Source organism: Mizuhopecten yessoensis, unplaced genomic scaffold (assembly GCF_002113885.1).
Source record: "Mizuhopecten yessoensis strain PY_sf001 unplaced genomic scaffold, ASM211388v2 scaffold5519, whole genome shotgun sequence".
NCBI lineage: Eukaryota > Metazoa > Mollusca > Bivalvia > Pectinida > Pectinidae > Mizuhopecten > Mizuhopecten yessoensis.
This window is the reverse complement of record NW_018406089.1, coordinates 198,351-217,198: the sequence shown is the minus strand read 5'-3', so window position 1 is coordinate 217,198 and position 18,848 is coordinate 198,351. Positions and strand designations below refer to the sequence as shown.

Genomic DNA, 18,848 nt, shown 5'->3' with positions numbered 1-18,848 from the left:
GTCAGGAAGTCGTCGGAACAACGGTCAGTCAGGAAGTCGTCGGAACAACGGTCAGTCAGGAAGTCGTCGGAACATACGTCAATGAAGAAGTCGTCGAAACAACAGTCGAGGAAGTCATCGAAACTTACAATTTGGAAAACAACTTTGACCTTGTAGATTTTCTAGATAATTCTGATGTCGACCCAGACTGGACCCCGCCCATAAACTTAGACTGTCACGAGAATTCAGCCGATCTTGATGATTCCGATTCCAGTGAGGAACAGCCAGTAAACAATAATGCACGAACTGAAGCAAACGAGGAAAACTCAGAGAACACAAGTCCCGGACCGTCTAACAGATAAAAAGCCAAAAGAGGAATGGCCGACCCCAACACATGGCAACGCAATATTAAAAAGGATTCCAGAATGAAAGGCCAGTCTTATAAAAGTGTTAAAAAAACAAACGATGGGACACGAACTGAATTAACAAAAGAGCCCAGGAAAATAGGACCACGTTGCTGTTCCAAACTCTGTAACAAAAGTAAGCTACGCCATTGTAGAATCTTTACAGACGAGGACCGGCAGACCATCTTTTCCGGATTCTGGGAAATGGACTGGTCCCAGAAGAAAATCTACGTTTCCACAATGGTGGATTGTGAGGAAAAACAGAATGAAACACATAAATCTAGGAAGAATATGAGCTATTCTTATCACCTCAAAAAGAGCGAGGGTCGGTATCGGGTTTGTAAAAACATGTTTCTGTCAACACTTGGACTTGGGGAGTGGACAGTTCATAATTGGATTAATCAATCGCTAGATGAAAACCCTGACAGAGCGGCTGGTATGCATGCCTCTCCCTCCACCTACAGTGCCCCTGGACGACAGAAGATTGACAACGTCCGAAAAAGGGAGTTTGCACATGAATTTCTAGACTCCTTACCAAAACTTCCATCACATTATTGTAGGGCCAGTACATCAAAGTTGTATCTAGAGCCTTGCATCAGATCAGTGAAACAACTTTATGACTTATACACTGAACAATGTGAAGAAAAAAACGAAGAGTCGTTATCAATCACAGTATTCACTAGTGTCATCAGTGAAAAAAAAATGTTTGTTTCATCCCAAAAAGGATCAGTGTGATACATACTGTGCGTTTGAAGCTGGTAATTTGGAAGAGTCGGAATATAATAAACATATTGAGAAGAAAACCAGTGCGAGAAACGAAAAACAGAAGGATAAAGAGTCTGCAAATGCCGGACATGGTAAGGTCATAACGTTAGATTTACAGGCTGTGTTGTTATCACCGAGTCTAAAAGCGAGTGCCATGTACTACAAGACCAAACTAGCATGTCATAACTTTACTATGTATGACTTGACAACGCACAATGTTGTGTGTTATTTCTGGCATGAGGGAGAAGGGGAACTCGGAGCAAACAGTTTTGCTTCATGTGTGTGTGACTACATCCTAAACGAATTGGGTGACACTGACCATGTCACAATCTACAGTGACGGTTGTACATACCAAAATAGGAATGTCACCTTGGCCAATGCATTACTTCACTTGTCGGTGACCAGCAATAAAACCATACTACAAAAGATTCTGGAGAAAGGACACACACAGATGGAGTGTGACAGCATACACAGCACTATTGAACGCAGTCTCCGTGACAAGGCAATTTACATTCCGTCCAATTATGTAGAAGCTATAGAGTCTGCTCGTCAAGTGAATCCTTACAAGGTTAAATATCTGGATCACTCGTTTTTTGTCAACTACTCAGAAGTTCAGTATTATTCGTCAATCCGTCCAGGTGTAAGAGTTGGAGATCCCTGCGTCACCCACATCCGAGTACTCAAGTACACTCCGGACGGGAAAATTGAATACAAGTTGATGTATGACGAAGAGTTCCAGGAACTACCACGACGTTCACGAAGGCAGGAGCCACGGGTGGTGACATCACAGCTGTACAGTTGCCCAGTCAACATTAAAAAGAGCAAGTATAAACATCTACAAGAACTCAAAAAGGTCATGCCCAAGGACTACCATGGATTCTATGATGCGTTGCCTCACTCAGATTAGTATTTCGCAATTCTGCTGAGTTGAACTGAATTAAATTGATAAACACTGCTAATAGGCAACAGCTTGTACGCAATGACAACATAAGGGATAGACTTATGGGGATTATCTAAATCTAAAGTGTTTTGAATGAGGACATCTGAGGTGTTATGTTTAAAATTAACTGATTTTTTCAGAGTTGATATTTTCATGAGTTAACCGATTCTTTCAGAGTTGATAGTTTCATTAGTTTCTAATGTTTGTTGTTGCCTTACATGGTCTAGGTGAACATGTTCCAAATTTTAAAATGACTATATAATTAGCGAAATATTTGTTCCATTGCATATTGTAATTTGATTTTTGACGTCCTATTTATCCTAATTTGAATACATGTACATGTTGTAGTGTACAAATAGGTTTTATTTTTTATTATGCAAGTAGCTCAAATGTAATTGATTATTCTAGTCATATTTTTTAAATACCTTTTTAAACTGTGAATTGATTTCTAGTAACTATTTCTTTTACAATGTACTGTGCATTACGATTACCATTTATTAGAGCCATGCATTATATTTACTGTATTTAAATCATTTTTGAATTGAGTTTCCTTATTCATGTCGTGCCAATTGTACAGTAGCAACTTCTGCAGGTATTTTTTGGGTGTTTGATTTGCAAATTACAAAATTGTTATTGTCTACTTGGTTCATAATGATTTGTTAATGTTTTATTATAATGATAATTGTATTATTGGATATTTCAATATCTTCTTGCAGAAGTAGTAATTTCAGCAAGTAGTTTTTTAGTTTTTGATTTGCAAATTACGAAAAGTAATTATTGTCTACACTTATAGTTCGTATTTGTTCACATTTTTATTTACAATGACAGTTAATGTTTTCGTATTTAGTTGCAAATAATCCCTCCAAATTTTGGCCTTTTCGTTTTGCTTATCTATAGTAATTGTCAGTTTTCTAGTTGTTTCGTGCAAAGCCCACACCCCAAAATTATAAAAACAAAACGCAAGCAATATACATGTACAAGTATAATCATTTTATTTTATTGATAAAGTCAATTATTGAAGTGGGGGGATTATCTGCGGATAAGTACAGCAATGTTTTATCGCATTCCAGTTGACTGTTAAGAATCTAGTCTGACCATTCATGAAATGTTTTAATATTTTTTGTTATTAAAAGTTAATTTCAAAACAAATGTCTTGTGATTTTTAAAGCAATTTCAGTGACAAAAACATTTTGACTAATTATGTATAATAATATCCAATACTTCTGGTACCAATTAAAACTTCCCTAATTCATTATTGGAATTTTGAAAGAAAACAGAAACCTCTTATCTTTTGAAAAATGTAGACATTTTAGATGCAAAAACTCGTAACTCGTAAAAGTAGGTCAAGTGAACAAAAAAGTTCAAATGTTTTTTTATCCATTTACTTGCAATGTTTATTGCTAGCAATTTGCAAAAAATTACATTCCTGTCTCAATTAGTTAAAAACAGAGATAATTTTTTGTCTCTCCTGAAAAGTTGCAAAAAACGAGATACGAGGTCTTGACTCTTGGCCGACGATACGTCCCTGGTCCGTGGTAAGAATAATTACCAAAACAAGACTTTCCTGATTTGGATATCATTTTCAAAAGTCTATATAATTTTATCGAAACGAATGCTAGTTTGAAGAAGAAATTTAATCAGAACCCTCGTTGACTCTAAAATATTTCAACTAGCATATTTTCTGCCAATATTGGTTTAAGCCCAAATATTCGCCAAAATACCGAAATTGTCCCGTTCACGGTACAGTAACGCCGGTTCACGGGCATGCGTAACTCTGATGGTGTTATCGATACCATTAATACCATTAATAGCCCCGTTTCCTCGTGGTTTGTGCCGGTGTACCTTTCAGATTCTTCAAATCAGCGGAAACATATCTATTGAGCCATACTAAGTTTAGATGTCATCATGTAAATGAAAATGGCTAAAGTGATATTATAGTTATATTTTCAGTTCGCCTTTTCGGAGAAATTGTGGGAGTGGGGGCGGGTTAGTGGGGTTGGGGGTTATATCTATCCATTTTATTTTAAATGCGGTTTTTAATTTTGAGCACGCAGAATCTCTCCCATGAAAATTGTAAAAAAGGTTGACAAGTATGCACAATCACGCACTTAGATAATCTAATCTTATTCCGTGGCACAATATATAATTATCGTTATCAGGTATAATGACATAAAAAAAATCCATAATAAATGAGTTCAGTAAAAAAAACAAAAAAACAAAACTATCACATATTTAATCAAATATCACATTTTGCTTTATAAGAGTATTGATTAGACAAAAATCCCGGTAATCCTAGCAAAAAATGTCTATTAAAACAGTAATATATACGTCTCTGTTTAAACTAAGGTTTATTTCAACTGGGGTCCCTACTTTAGTGACGGAATAACAGTTTGCTCAGAGACGTATATATTACGAAATATATACATCTCTTGTTTGCTAAAGTATAGCATCATATACAAACGATAATGCCACCTGTATAAAACATTCCTTTTGTGCATTTTCTTATAAAACAAAAATATTTATTGATTTTTTTAAAAAATAATTCCTTAATACATCTATTCAAAGGGACGCAAACAATATACTATATTACCTCCCTTACACTGACTCTTCTTACCGCGTACTTTAGCGTTTCCGCCATTGTTTAATAGCAGGTGCCCCTGCATCAATTTTTTAATCCACTGCATCGGCCGTCATTTAAAGCAGCCAAAATGGTAAGTTTGAATTTCATGCATTCATTTTTATTTTAACTTTGTTATACATGTGTCATTTTTGTATATTAATATACACTGAATGTAAACAAAGTGGATGCCGGGTCGCGTTTGTAAACAAACCTAAGCAAGCGACGTTTCATATACGTTCTGCAAGTTAGCGACATAATGAGAATGAAAGTTTATATTTGATTCGTTTTTCTGTGTCTTCTTGTCATTATTCCACATGGTTCTTTCCCACATAGAACAGTTAAAGATGAGTTTGCAAATAAAGCAATTCTACTAAAACACGGATTGATATTAATTGATATGTATCGCTTTATATTGTATTAAGAAAATCATGTATTTCTGCGAAGTAACACAGTGTTAGAAATTATGGTAATTTGCATTTTCCTAGACGGTGGGTAGGAGTTCGAAGATGCTGCAGCACATCAACTACAGGATGCGATGCACCCTGCAGGATAGCCGCACATTTATTGGAACATTCAAAGCATTTGACAAACACATGAATCTCATCCTCGGAGATTGCGACGAGTTCAGGAAAGTAAAGCCAAAGAGCAGTAAAAGTGGTGAGAAGGAGGAGAAGAGGGTTCTAGGTCTGGTGTTACTGCGAGGGGAACACCTGGTCTCCATGACTGTAGAGGGACCACCTCCAGCTGAGGTACAGAAGTTTGTTTGTTCAGATAAAAAAGTATAATAAACAGTATGTAAAAAACAAATTTCGTTGCTGCCCCACATGCCACTGGGCGTAATGGGCAGTAAGTAAGTAAAAAACAAATTAAGGAAAAGGGTATGCAACAACAAAACATTCAGACGATTATGTATCTTGCACCCTAAAATCAATATTCTTAATTTCTTATATTTGACCTATACATTTTCTGTCTCTATTTAATGACAGGTTGGGCACAATTTTGAAAGAATGACACTGTTTTTTGTTTAACACTTTTTGACATGTTATCTTTAGTTATTTAATGATAGTTTTTTGCATGTGCATATCATTTAAAAAATATTTATGAGTCCCATTGTCCTGTAATTAATTCTTACAGGATGGTTCTCCAAAATTGTAAATGAGTCCAGGATTTCCGAGTACATCGTGATTAAATAATCATGTCATCTATTAATTTATCAAGTAGCAAAGGCATTTGTTGAAAAAAAAAAATCAGACACAATATATACTGTTTGTATGCTATGTTAAATTTGTATAGAATTGATATTGATATGGTAAAAATAATCCATTGAATATCTTATACAGGAAGGTATTGCTCGAGTGCCCCTCTCTGGTGCTGGACCAGGCGCTGGTATTGGTCGGGCAGCAGGACGTGGAATGGGTGGAGGACCTCACCAGGGTCTACAGGGTCCAGTCAGAGGCGTTGGCGGGCCTGGCTCACAGATGATGAACCCTAACCGCAGCACAATGTCTGCACCACCACAAATGAGAGGTCGGTTGAATAAACTTAACATTATCAGGGATCACTCTGGGCCACAACATTTACCCTGCTTTTTCAAAAAATATTGCACTGAATTTCTCTAAATGGGATTGAATGTCTGTCTTTGAATTGCATATTTTCTGGGTTTACACAATTTAAACATTAAAACTAATGATATCGTTGCTCATGCGAATTCAAAGTGGAAGTACAGTAAGTCAAGTGAAGTGTTAGGATGATCCAGACTTCAATATGCCTAACGTAGAATAAATAGATTTAGGACAGTATTCTGACAATTTAAGCTAAATATATCCTACAAATTCTTGAATGAAACAGCAATCTAAGCCCTGAAGGGGTGGCACAATACTAAATCGAGAGTTATTTTTAAGAAATAGATGTAGCCATGGAAAATTAAAAAAATCTAGTCAAATGTGGTTTGTGATTTTGTTAATATTTTGTATCCTTTCAGATTTTAGAGTTTTAAAACATTTAATGTTGTGTAGCCAGACATCCTTAAGGCATTTTCTGATTGGTTAAAACATAATATGCAGAAAAAATGGAGACTAAAATGCAAAGAAAATATAGGAATAAATTTATCCAAAACGTACATGTTCAAACAAAATTTTTGGCGCTCACTGTTTCGTTTCGCTTGAAAATTCAAAATATCCCCCTCTCATGAAATTCATGGGAGAAAAAATCCAGGTGGAGCACTGCATCATGTATTTCAGAGTTGAACAGTTTATGAATAAACGTTAAAATTGATAGCAAAACATCAGGTTCATGCAAGTATTACACAGGATTGAAACTGCAGCATTATTATTCTTTCAGAGATTTGCCACTTTTGATTAAAACATTGTCAAAATATATCTAAGTAAGAAGAAAAAAGGAAAAAAATCACATCCATCAAGTCCCTGTGAAATGCACACAAGACACCAAAGTACCATAACTTTCTGTAGCTCATGTACAGCAAAAGAACATTAGCTAATAATTTTATTGTTTGTAATTAATAAACTGTAATACCTGATCATGGAAAGGCTGAAAATCCATCCTAAACCCTTGTGAAAAAACTGTCAAAGGACATCTCCTATGCTAAGTGGTGGGTTTTCACCAGCATCCCATAAAACTATCCTTAGATGGTGAGGATCAGCATCTTGATTCAACCCATCCAACCCTTTTACATAAAAAGTACTCCACCTGTTTGAAAACAGTTTGCAAAAACCAGTATTGCATATAATTTGATTATTCTGTCCCCAGGTCCCCCAGGGCGAGGGGGTCCACCACCAGGCATGATGGGTATGCGAGGACCACCGATGGGAGGACGAGGTGGGCCAGGTATGAGAGGACCACCTCCTGGTATGATGAGGGGTAAGTAAATCATGATGACCGTATTTTAGCTTTTGTTATAATAACATATTTAGTACCTAGTGGTTAGATTAGTCATTTTCTGATTAATTAATTATAAATGATTGTGTTTGTAACAAATCTTGCAAATAAACAACTAATATTTAGGCAGTAATTTTTTCTGTCTTTTTTTTTACTGGGGCCTGTGCCTTGTCACTTTGGGAACACATCACAGAAAACATGACTTGAGGAAAATAAAGTGATTTCTGCAATTATTTTGAGAAAATACAGCTGAAATTATCTTTATAAGGTCCCAAATTCAGCTGGGAAAATATCACTGTTCGGATTTGCTCATCATTAACTTGGTTCATCAAGAATAACGGATAGCAGTCTTCTATAGAAAATAATGTTGAAGAAAAGGTCCTTATGTGCAATTATTTTTTCTTCAGGACCGCCCCCAGGAATGAGAAGGTAGAAGAGACAAGCAGATTGGGACGTATAACACATCCATGTCTTTCAATATTGTTTGTCATACAGAGACTGTGCAAGAACAAAGTTTGTGAAAAATCTAGATGTTATGTAAGATCTAACAGAATCATAGTGAACAGAGACAAATGACATTATCTGAACACGGTCATCGAGGAAGTTTGATCAACTGACGAGTGTTATCACATTTTGGGATCCAATATGTGATCCACAATCCATTGAAAGGATTATTTCCTTTTACATCTATCATTTGTATTGTAAGATATTCTAGGTGACCATTTCATGTGAGAGAGTGAGGGGAATTGTGTTGGAGAATGAAAGCTGATTGTGTGCGAGAGAGATGTTGACCACTTTTTCATTGACCAATGCAGTGGTCGGTTTCATTTTTTTAGATGGAGAGAAAGTTTGCTGTTTCATCAATTGTGGTCAAGTGAATAAATGAAAGAAATTAAATGAATTTGTTTTTTATTACTGTATATGTCATCATATGAAATCTGAAACTCAAGTACTGAAATGATGAAATGTTTCTGTACCTAAGTGAAGAAAAAAAAAGTTAGAAATTGTAGTAGAAAAATCCTGATTTACAACATTATTTCGTTTCTCACCGAGTCACCATCATAAATCATTCATTTTACAAACTGAAGTCCAACCCATGTTGAATGTTTCTAAGGACCAGCAACTTGATTCAATACAGGCAAATAATTAATGATTTACATAAGTTCCTAGATCAGAAGTGAAACCCTTACTATCCTTAAAAACAACTAACTGGATTTCCACAGAGGATGCAGGGGTGATAATTGGCCTATAGGTTACAGTTTATCAAATAGTAGTTGTTTTATTCCAGGATCAGGGGTGGGGGAACTATAGGTTTGCACTCTGTCCGTTTGTCTGGGACATATCTTATATAATATTTTGTCTGGAGTAGCTAGATTCGGTATACAAGGACATCTTGAGATGTAAGAAGGTCACCGAGGTGACCTTTGATCTTAACTTTTGAAAAAAATTGTCTGGCATATCTGGCTAGTGAGTACTATGTGTATATCAATAATTTGCATAGCTAGGGTTGCACTGACACGGTAACCATGTCGAATGATAGAAGCCAGGCTACCAACCATATTGTTCCCTTTATATGTATACAAGCGGTCAAAACCTTAGAAACACTTTATTTCACGGGGGAAACTAGAGTTAGTTTTGGGATAATTAGCAAGGCTAGAGTGTCACTGGCGCGATTACCATGCCGAATGAATATGCTACCCTCAGTTCTTCATTTGTTAGATACTTTGATTGCAACGAAGCCTTTTAGTTGGCGGTCTTTACAGCAGATACAAAACACCTGTCATTGCTTTTTAATATTTCATATCATATAGTCTATGTTGCGTTTATATTTTTATTTTATTTTGTCAAAAATGATGTGTAAACCCGGGCTTTTTTGCTACATAGGTTGTTACGCGCCTGAACACATAAATTATAATCAACATGCTAAATAAGAGACAACTGAAATTCATAAGAAAGCACTACGATAAATAAGGATAATGTAAAAGCAAAGCATTATGGCAGTGTCCAATAAGCACTAAGGCAGTGTCCAATAAGCACTAAGGCAGTGTCCAATAAGAACTAAGGCAGTGTCCAATAAGCACTAAGGCAGTGTCCAATAAGCACTAAGGCAGTGTCCAATAAGCACTATGGCAGTGTCCAATAAGCACTATGACAGTGTCCAATAAGCACTAAGCTGGAAATAAACATAAAAAGCTGCATAGTAATTTTAACACCGATCAAGAACAAGCACTGCATTTGCAGGACTCCCCTTCCCAACTGTTGATTAAATGCTAGAAAGAGGTCGCTGTGATCTAGGCTTTAGCTTGAACCTTAACATTTGAAAAAATTTGTCCAATACCTATCTTCTATATTTCACCTGGAAATAACGAGATTCGGTACGCAGGTTCATCTTGGAATAGAACATGAGAAGCAAGTCCATGTGAACTATGCTTAAGATATTTTCAACATGAACTGTAAGCTACAAAAAAAAAACGCCTGCAAATTGGTGTCGTAATACAAAACACGTTATCGAAGATTTTGTTACGATGGTCTTGTAAAACTTTGACCGATGCACTGTTTTTATTCACCTTTCCGGAATCACTTAGGACATACCAATAGAACTTCCTAATGTGTGGAAATCGATCGGTGTCTACTCAACATTTTAGTTAAATGGTAACCTGTACAAGAGTTGCTCCCCTTCCGTCGATAACCTAGTACAACCTGCAACCACCTACTGGAGCTACCAGCTTTAACGAGTTTAAACTGAAGTTTGAATGCGGTAAGTAATAGAGAATGCTATCTTGTGGTGTGATAGATGAATGAGGTTGCACTTTTAAGATGACCCGACAAAACCGGCACCCCAAGTAGTGTATGTATAACATAATCTATCTTCATAAATAATAATAATAATAATAATAATTTAATACAATATACTTTCTATGTGATGCTCGATATTTCCTATTTTTCATAACTATTCAGTGCAATCCTATATTCTCACCTTTTCCAATCTATCGGAATGCTAAGATTTTCCTAAAATCATCTCTACACACAGTGTTTAGTTACGAAGCCATTATGTGATATGTTGGTAAATTGTGAAAGGATGGAGCCTCGTTAGGATATTTGTAAATATTATCCTGATATTTACGTTAGAGTTAGCCCCCTTTACGAGTTCGAATGCAGGGCAGGAGTGGTCAATGAAAGTAGCAATATTTTTTGGTTTCAAAAGCTTTATCGATAAGATATGTTTGTGTCGTGTTTCATTTGTCACTTCAAAAGATGAAAAATAAGGTAGTGTATCGAAATGCAAGTCGAATCCCGGAGGAAATAAAATTGTCTAACACTACAATAAATATATGGAGGATCTTGCCGACAAAGTCGAGTCGATAACTCTCCAGATCACAGGTAATAGACACAACATACCCTATGCCTATATTCTAATATGTAATTACCTGTGCTCCAGATCGTACGCTTTCGGGCATAGACTGGAAAATCGCCCTTGGAATATAGAAACTTCCCCTTCGGGTCAAATATATCTTGTGACTTCTCGTGCAGCCTCGGGGCATAGATGTGTCTGTAACACGGGGCGGGCACGTGAAAAATTGATGTTGGGGAAATGTTGTCAACTGCCACACTTGGCTTCATCACAAAGATTCCACGTGTCTGGTAGTTACAAGAAATAATTACAAAAGTAAATCACTCAAACAATGTAGTGTTAAACTCGTTTAAAATATTCACTCATTACTTCGAGAGCGTTCATAAGTAGGGCTGTAACGATACACCTATGCCACGATACGATACGTATCACGATATCTACCCACGATACGATACATTTTGATACGATACAGAAATGTTATGCTTCCTCTTCAAATGTGTCGCCATGTTTGATGTGTTCCCTGACTTAAATCTACGAAACATATGCGGCAAGTGGAGAGTGATTTTCCATCGGGGACATTTAGCAGGAATCCAAAATGCTGCCAAACAGGCGAGCGAAAGGAAGCGGGAGTTTTTTTTAACCCTTAATGCTGCTACATTGATTTCTATGTAAAGGGGCACCACTGCTGAATTAATTATTGAAATATAAATTAATTTACTTGATTTTTCAAATATATGTGAATAAAAGTTATATGAAAATTGTTCGTTATTGTCTCTAGTTTACATTAACGTTTTCAATTCTAAAATTGCTTCAGTATTTACCTGTACAGGTTTTAATAAAGGTAAAAAAGGGTGAAACTTTTAATTAATCGGGATTTAAGCACCAAAAAGATAATTTTAAAATTATTTTTGTCAGCAAATGTGATTGGCAAATGATATCAGAGATTATAAACTTCATTTATGGCATAAGACGCTGTACATTTACACGGAGATTATCAGGTAAAAAGGCCAGGTATTTCATTAAGAATTGCATGTGATTTGCTACAGGTTTCAAGTCGTCATTCGATATATTTACTGTCACAGTCGATATATTTTAGCTACGGTTTAGTTTATGATTAAATCATCGATATATAGTTTGAAGAAAGCAATCGGCTCAAAACGTATCAATGTTAATGTTAATGTTCAATTCGGCCTCACCTGCAGACGACATGTGCGCCACGGTCCGCCGATATTAACCTGTTTGCGTAGGGCACAAAGCCGTTCATTGGAAAGTAACATATTATGTTACACCGAAGTTTTTCCACATTAACCATGTCAAACCCTTCAAAACCTTTATTATCATCGTAGGTGACGCTGGAGAATAAATATTTACATTGCACCTGTATGGTTAAATTCCGGAAGTCAGGTAATACTAAAAACCGAACCGAACCGAAACACGGAAAAAAAATACCGTGAACCGAACCGAAGCAATTTAGCCCGGTTTTCGGTGCACCGCGGTGTATCGTTACAGCCCTATTCATAAGTTCTTGTGTGTTTGTATAGCAGCACGTTTCTACAGCATCATGGATCGGTTTAAGGTAAAACCGGTAATTTTCAAGTAAATACACAGACAACAAACCGGAAAGTGTTTTGTACAGTGAAACCTTTCTAAACATTAACTGATTCGGAATGCCAGGATTGCGGACAAGAAGATGCTATGGGGCCAATGTAATGTCTGATAAAAAAAAAATATTACAGAGGGGTTGGTTTAGGCAAGTGTCTTCACAATTGGTTTATTCAGTGTTCGATTTAAGCAGTTCTCGCTGTGGGATGAGACAGACCTGCATTCTGTTAAACCCGACGTTATTTAGAAAACAAGCGTTTGATTGTGCACCAACACTGTGTATGAGATGAAATATTTATGCAGGAATTTTGTTATATAGATTATTTATTATATGCAAAGACATACATATTCTAAATATTGTGTATCAGACTTTGACTGATATATATATATATGATATAGTTTCCAACGTGTAAATTGTATGTAGATAAAATATATCGGAGAAGTTGAAAGGTCAAATACCAGTCCTCTCCGTTATCCCCACTTCCACTTTTTCTATCTAAATTGAGTTTGATATTAGCGCACGACGGCGCCTCTCGCAGCATCTGTTCCGTTGCTATGGAGAAGCGCCTCGGGCGCATCATTTTCCTACCACGCCACTGTTTGTTACCGAGTAGAGGCCGACAGCGAGCTCCGATCTCGCGCTAAATAGAAACATGGCCCCAGGGTACGTACCCGGGAGTTAAAACCCACTGTAAGGCTGTCTAAGCTCATTTACGTAGGGAAAGCCAGTGAGAGGTGGTAAAACTGTCCTTGTTCTCAAATAAACAGCCTGTGTCGCCGGGAGATTATACGTGTTAATTCAGGTATGTACCTCTTTATAGGCGATATATAGACATCATTTTTACATAACGTTCTATTCTACTGTTGTTCTAGTCTGTAAAAGAGGAAGGCACGTTCTGTGTCAATCCGTCGTACATATATATACGTTAGCTGAAGTCATGGTTGGTTGATTTTTTAGTACCTTTGTGTGTGATTGGCTGTACAGGTATATTCCGTATAAACTTGTAACCCTGTTACACGATTAGTGCCAAAAACTGTAGCATGTTTGCTCGTTTGTGGCTTTTATAACAGATTAATATATGACTCGATATCTGTAGCTATGTGACAATCTATATGGATAAGGCTGTACATTAAGGACGGCCAGTAACCTTTTTATGTTCGACAATGGATAGAATGTTCAGCTTACCCGGGACACCTGTGCCCTCGGGGAAGCTTAATTACTGCATTAGGTATTTGTCACCTTCATTGTGCTACTTTCGGTACTGAACTACTAGCCTCGACGCGACAGTGAACAGCCACTGGTGTTGAAGTTTGATGCACGTGGTTACATCAACATCACGTGGTACAATTTACACGTGCAACCATTCTAACGAGCAATACAATATAGGTGTTGACTATTTTAGTACAAATTATTTCAATCACATTTAGTCCGAAATAACTATCACCTTCGTTATTTCTAACTATTTACATATGTCTATCGTGTTTGGTGTACTGTGGAGATATTTTTACTCCTGATGTATAAGAATTTACCGGTAATACTCTGTGTATTAAAATCGTTCAATAATGTTTTGCAACTTGCAATACCATACGAATTTTACCAGGGCTGCACCCAAGTATAAGCAATATAATATGCAAGTATTTGGAGGTCGTTTTAAAAGTTAAATTAAGCTCAGAATCAAACTCGGTCCGTGCTTAAAAGCGGATATCACGTTTTGAAAGTAAGAACCAACCAACCTTAAAAACACGAATCGCTGATATACGGTAAGTGACGAAATTCGTATTTTTACAAATGGACATTGAGTCACTATAGGCGTATTTAGCTTTGGCCAGGATACAATCCTATATCCTAGGATGTAACGTTCTACGGCTAACAACCGGTATTGTTACATCGGTATAAAGTATTACTCTAGACCTCGTTGCTGACAGGGGATCGAGGTAACTCCGCCGTCTTATCAGTGCATGTCCATTTCATGAAAATATGGACATAATTAAACAAGATTCTACTGTTTAATTTAAAAAAATATATGTTTGAAAGAAAAAAAATCCGCCGAGGTGTCATTATACTTTTTTGATATATGAAAGGTCCACATAGAAATACTCGCTATTGCGTAGTGGTTGCAGTTGTACAGTTGACATATTTACACTAACGGTAATGGAGAATGCAACAAAATGAAACTCTGAATAACAAACTTGTCTTGAGCCATCATTTGATCAAACGATTAGAATGTAGACTACAAGTAATGGCCAACCTGTATTTTGCTTTATTTAAGTGTTTTGAAAACCACGCCATATCCGTAATCTCCGTATTTTCATTAGCCACTCATTTAAAGAGTGATAAAATTAATTCGTTAAAATAAACCAACATAGGCGGAAGCGCATAATTATCTCGGTTTCCATGGTTACGGTAAAGTCTTTGACTGTGCAAACGGTTACGACGCTCGGTGGGTGCAGATTATTTTATTGTGATTTATAATACTTATCTAACAAATATGAATATCCACAAACGCAGTCTCTTACTGCTGAAATAGCGCTTGATTACTTATGTGCATTTTTTTTAGGTCACCTGAGCTTTAGCTCAAGTGACCTATTGCTATTCGTCGTCGTCCGTTGACATTTTACATTTTCAACTTAAGCTGAAATACTGGCAAAGGGATTTCAGTAATATTTCATGGGAAGGTTACTGACATCTCCTTGACCAAGTGTCGTTATTTTTCGGGTCCATCAGAAATCCAATATGGCCGCCACGGCCGCCATTTTGAAAAACTATTTCAAACTTAAAGTCAAGTTCTACTGGGCCGATTGAACTGAAACTTTGTAGGAATGATCGACTAATGGTCCTGACAAAGTGCTGTTATTTTTCGGGTCGATCAGAAATCCAATATGGCCGATACGGCCGCCATTTTGAAAAAAACTATTTCAAACTTAAAAACAAGTTCTAATAGGCCGATTTAACTGAAACTCAGTCTAGAAATGATCAGCCCATGGATCTGACAAACTTAAGTTAATGGTATGCTTAACTATTTTGTACTCAAATTGGTACATATTTCAACAACAAAAATAAATACTGTAGAACTCAGGTGACCGTTCGGCCCATGGGCCTCTTGTTTTATTCTCCGACAACTATAAATGTAAAATTGACGCTTAATTCCGACTGAAAAGAAACTTGTAGGACTACAATATAGACCAAATGTCTAGGTCTGGTTCCGAAATGTATATAACAAAAGAGTATGCACGTATATTATTGGGACACGAGATACTCGATTGGTAGGCATGGGACACATGTTTCAAATATTATCATGTTCGAAAACTATACACTTGTATCTCCACTCAAAATCCCCAGCACTAAGTCGTAAATACAAATACAGGGGGAACGATATGACCATGGATTATCCCTCGGTCATGTCGATAGTAACGAATGTCGCGACCGTAATATTTGTCAAATGTCAACCAAAATGAGAATAAGACGTCTTCGTTGCAGGTTTTTGTTAACTGATCTTTTCCTTAATGGTACTATTTCTTACAAGACAATCATGTTTGCAACTGAATTCATGCATACTATTTCATAGTGTCGTGGTACCAGCAAGAAATAGCCGGATGCAGATAAAAAATCAATTCTAAATGAAAACCAGGTTTACACAGCACTATCAGTGCCTGAGTAAGGATTCAGTTGTGGCTCCCCTATGTTGTTTTAGTTATTTGGAAAAAGAACGGCTTAAATTATTTGGATGTTTTATTTTATGTTAAGAAGGGGAAATTTTGGGTTATTTAGTTTACTCACGGAATTAGATTGGATCTAAGTCCGTGGTTTACTGATATCTTTTACCTGTCGTCATCAATATATTTTCAAAAATCTGGTTTTCACAATTTCTTACAAATTGTTTAAATTGGTGTTTTTTTAGTTATAAACAAAAAAACACGTTTTCTTAATGATATCAACATAATGAACGTTTATGGGCCATGTTTTAATTAACCTATCCCATTTAAAAATAATTGCTGAATATATTTATATTAATATTAAACAATGAATGCAATAAGTCACCAATTTTCGCCGCAGGTCTGGTCTTCAAATAATTGTTATTTCTTCGACCGATTAATTTGTCCCTCTTAGAAGAAACTGGGGCAGAGTTTTTTGGAAGCTATATTAGTTATTACATCAGTAAATCGCCAGTGTATGGTAACCGGCCGAGTCCCCTTGTGCACTACTGCTGTGCAAGCAGCTTTTTTAATTACCTTGAGAGTTTTATCAAGCTGTTGTATACCATTAAATAAGTAAGTTTTTTTTAAATGTATGAATCGTGTGTATCGTTTGGTAGTTATTAATTGTATATAACCAAAGGGTATGACCGTGTACTGGCTTAGTCTGCCTCTAGCGGAACACTGTTTCTCATTAACAATAAATAACCCCCTCCGGCAACCCGCAGGTGGTTCTGAAATGTCGCCATATTACATTGCCTTTGGGCATGACCGGAACTTCGATATAACTGGCGGCAGGCTTAATTCTCTTTAGTGTTGAACCTTGTAATTACCCGCGGGGGTAGATACGGGGCTGTGTAGCTTTCATCAAGTACAACAACACAAAGGACTCGGCTTGTACGTTTGGTTCGTTTAGGTGTCCCGATGCATTGTTGTAGTAGAGTTTTGTGTGGATATTGTACGATGTAAACATATGTAGTCGTCACTCAGGTGTCATTTCACGTCAATAGGTGTTAATTTGTTCCATTGTAGGACAGCGACAGTTAATCTGAAGGTCAAAGCTCAACTTGTAGACCATTTTTAACAAACATCTCCATGTAACGAGACAGTACTGACGATTATTGAACCGGGAAAGGAGGTACTGTACTTTCTGGAAGACTGGAAGACCTTTAAGAACATCAACTCTGGACATTGGAAACTATTAACGATTGGACAATGTCCTCTCCTCACACACCGGTCGCCTCCCCACCAATATCACAGAATGGTCACTCGTTTTCCAAAATCTCCGGAGTGCCCTGCCCAGCGACACCAACCCGCTACACGGCACCTGTCCATATCGACGTAGGCGGAGTCATATATACGTCATCGTTGGAGACGCTTACTAAGTAAGTATACAATGCCTTTCTTTTTCTTTATTTCTTTTTCTCTAAACTCCAAACCATAATTGTAACAAAATCTTCGACTTTATACTATAAAGAAATTTGAACAGTTGAGACATAGAGGTTCCTCAATGGATAATGGTTAGCTATCATGTTTATCATTAGTTAATTTTAACAGTGTGCATAAGACTCGTGGTTTGCCGAATGTCTTTCAATTCAAATTTGATAACTTACTAATGACAATTCGGTGAATACAATAATTAACCATCACGATTTGATAGTCTTTTTTTCTGTCACAACACCCATTTAATGTCCAGAAGTTCCCTATCTTGGAAACAATTACCATGATACATGACGTCACAATGAAAGATGACTATGCAAAGCATTGTTTACTGACGTTATAATTGAAAGATTGATCAATGAAATCACGCCCATGGTGATACCAACTAATGGATTGGGTGGTCGGGTGTCGCATTCGATAGCGCACTTGCCTTTAACCAAGGCGGTCGAGGTCCGATTCCCCGATCGGACGTGAAAAGGTATGGGGTCATCTGCCTACACACTGGGGTTTACTCCGGGTGCTCCATTTTCCTCCAACAGAAAGTACCCCGCGCAACCGGACCAATACGAGTGATTAGTGATCAATATAAGTTTAAATAAAATGCTTCGTAACTGTTGTAAAATAAATAAAGTTTATATTAATTTCTTCTATGATACCATAACCCTAAACATGTTAACTAACTCATATAGCAGGTTTATCCAATGAGTCGAGAGTGTAATAATACTATACTAATATATTGATGAACAGTATCCGTTTATACATGTAGTGTATAGATAAACTACACGTATAGACTTACACTACACGTATAGACTTACACTACACATATAGACATACACTACACATAAAGACATACTCTACACATATATGCATACACTACACGTATAGACATACACTACACGTTTATACATACACTACACGTATAGACATACACTACACATATAGACATACACTACACGTATACACTTACAATACACGTTTATACATACACTACACGTATAGACATACACTACACATATAGACATACACTACACGTATACACTTACAATACACATATAGATATACACTACACGTATAGACTTACACTACACGTTTATACATACACTACACGTATAGACATACACTACACATATAGACATACACTACACGTATACACTTACA

General features: G+C 36.7%; 2 protein-coding genes across 2 annotated transcripts in view; both read left to right on the top strand.

Moving 5' to 3' along the window:
* The first annotated feature begins 4,684 nt into the window (after positions 1 to 4,684).
* LOC110450792 (small nuclear ribonucleoprotein-associated protein B'-like) lies at positions 4,685 to 8,500 on the top strand. Its single transcript, XM_021498500.1, has 5 exons — positions 4,685 to 4,799; positions 5,194 to 5,457; positions 6,049 to 6,235; positions 7,475 to 7,585; positions 8,011 to 8,500. Exons 1-5 carry the CDS (start codon positions 4,797 to 4,799, stop codon positions 8,034 to 8,036), a joined length of 591 nt encoding a protein of 196 aa, XP_021354175.1. The 5' UTR covers positions 4,685 to 4,796; the 3' UTR covers positions 8,037 to 8,500.
* A 4,653-nt stretch (positions 8,501 to 13,153) lies between these two features.
* LOC110450791 (BTB/POZ domain-containing protein kctd15-like) overlaps positions 13,154 to 18,848 on the top strand; it is a 23,854-nt gene continuing 18,159 nt past the window's right edge. The window contains exons 1-2 of the mRNA XM_021498499.1: positions 13,154 to 13,360; positions 17,283 to 17,635. Coding sequence (XP_021354174.1) covers positions 17,466 to 17,635 — 170 coding nt within the window. The 5' untranslated portion in view covers positions 13,154 to 13,360; positions 17,283 to 17,465. The remainder of the gene's footprint in view (positions 13,361 to 17,282; positions 17,636 to 18,848) is intronic.

Coding starts and splice junctions, on each gene's coding strand:
- LOC110450792 (XM_021498500.1), top strand. Junction 5,458..6,048: donor AGGGACCACCTCCAGCTGAG/GTACAGAAGTTT, acceptor TATCTTATACAG/GAAGGTATTGCTCGAGTGCC. Junction 6,236..7,474: donor TGCACCACCACAAATGAGAG/GTCGGTTGAATA, acceptor TTCTGTCCCCAG/GTCCCCCAGGGCGAGGGGGT.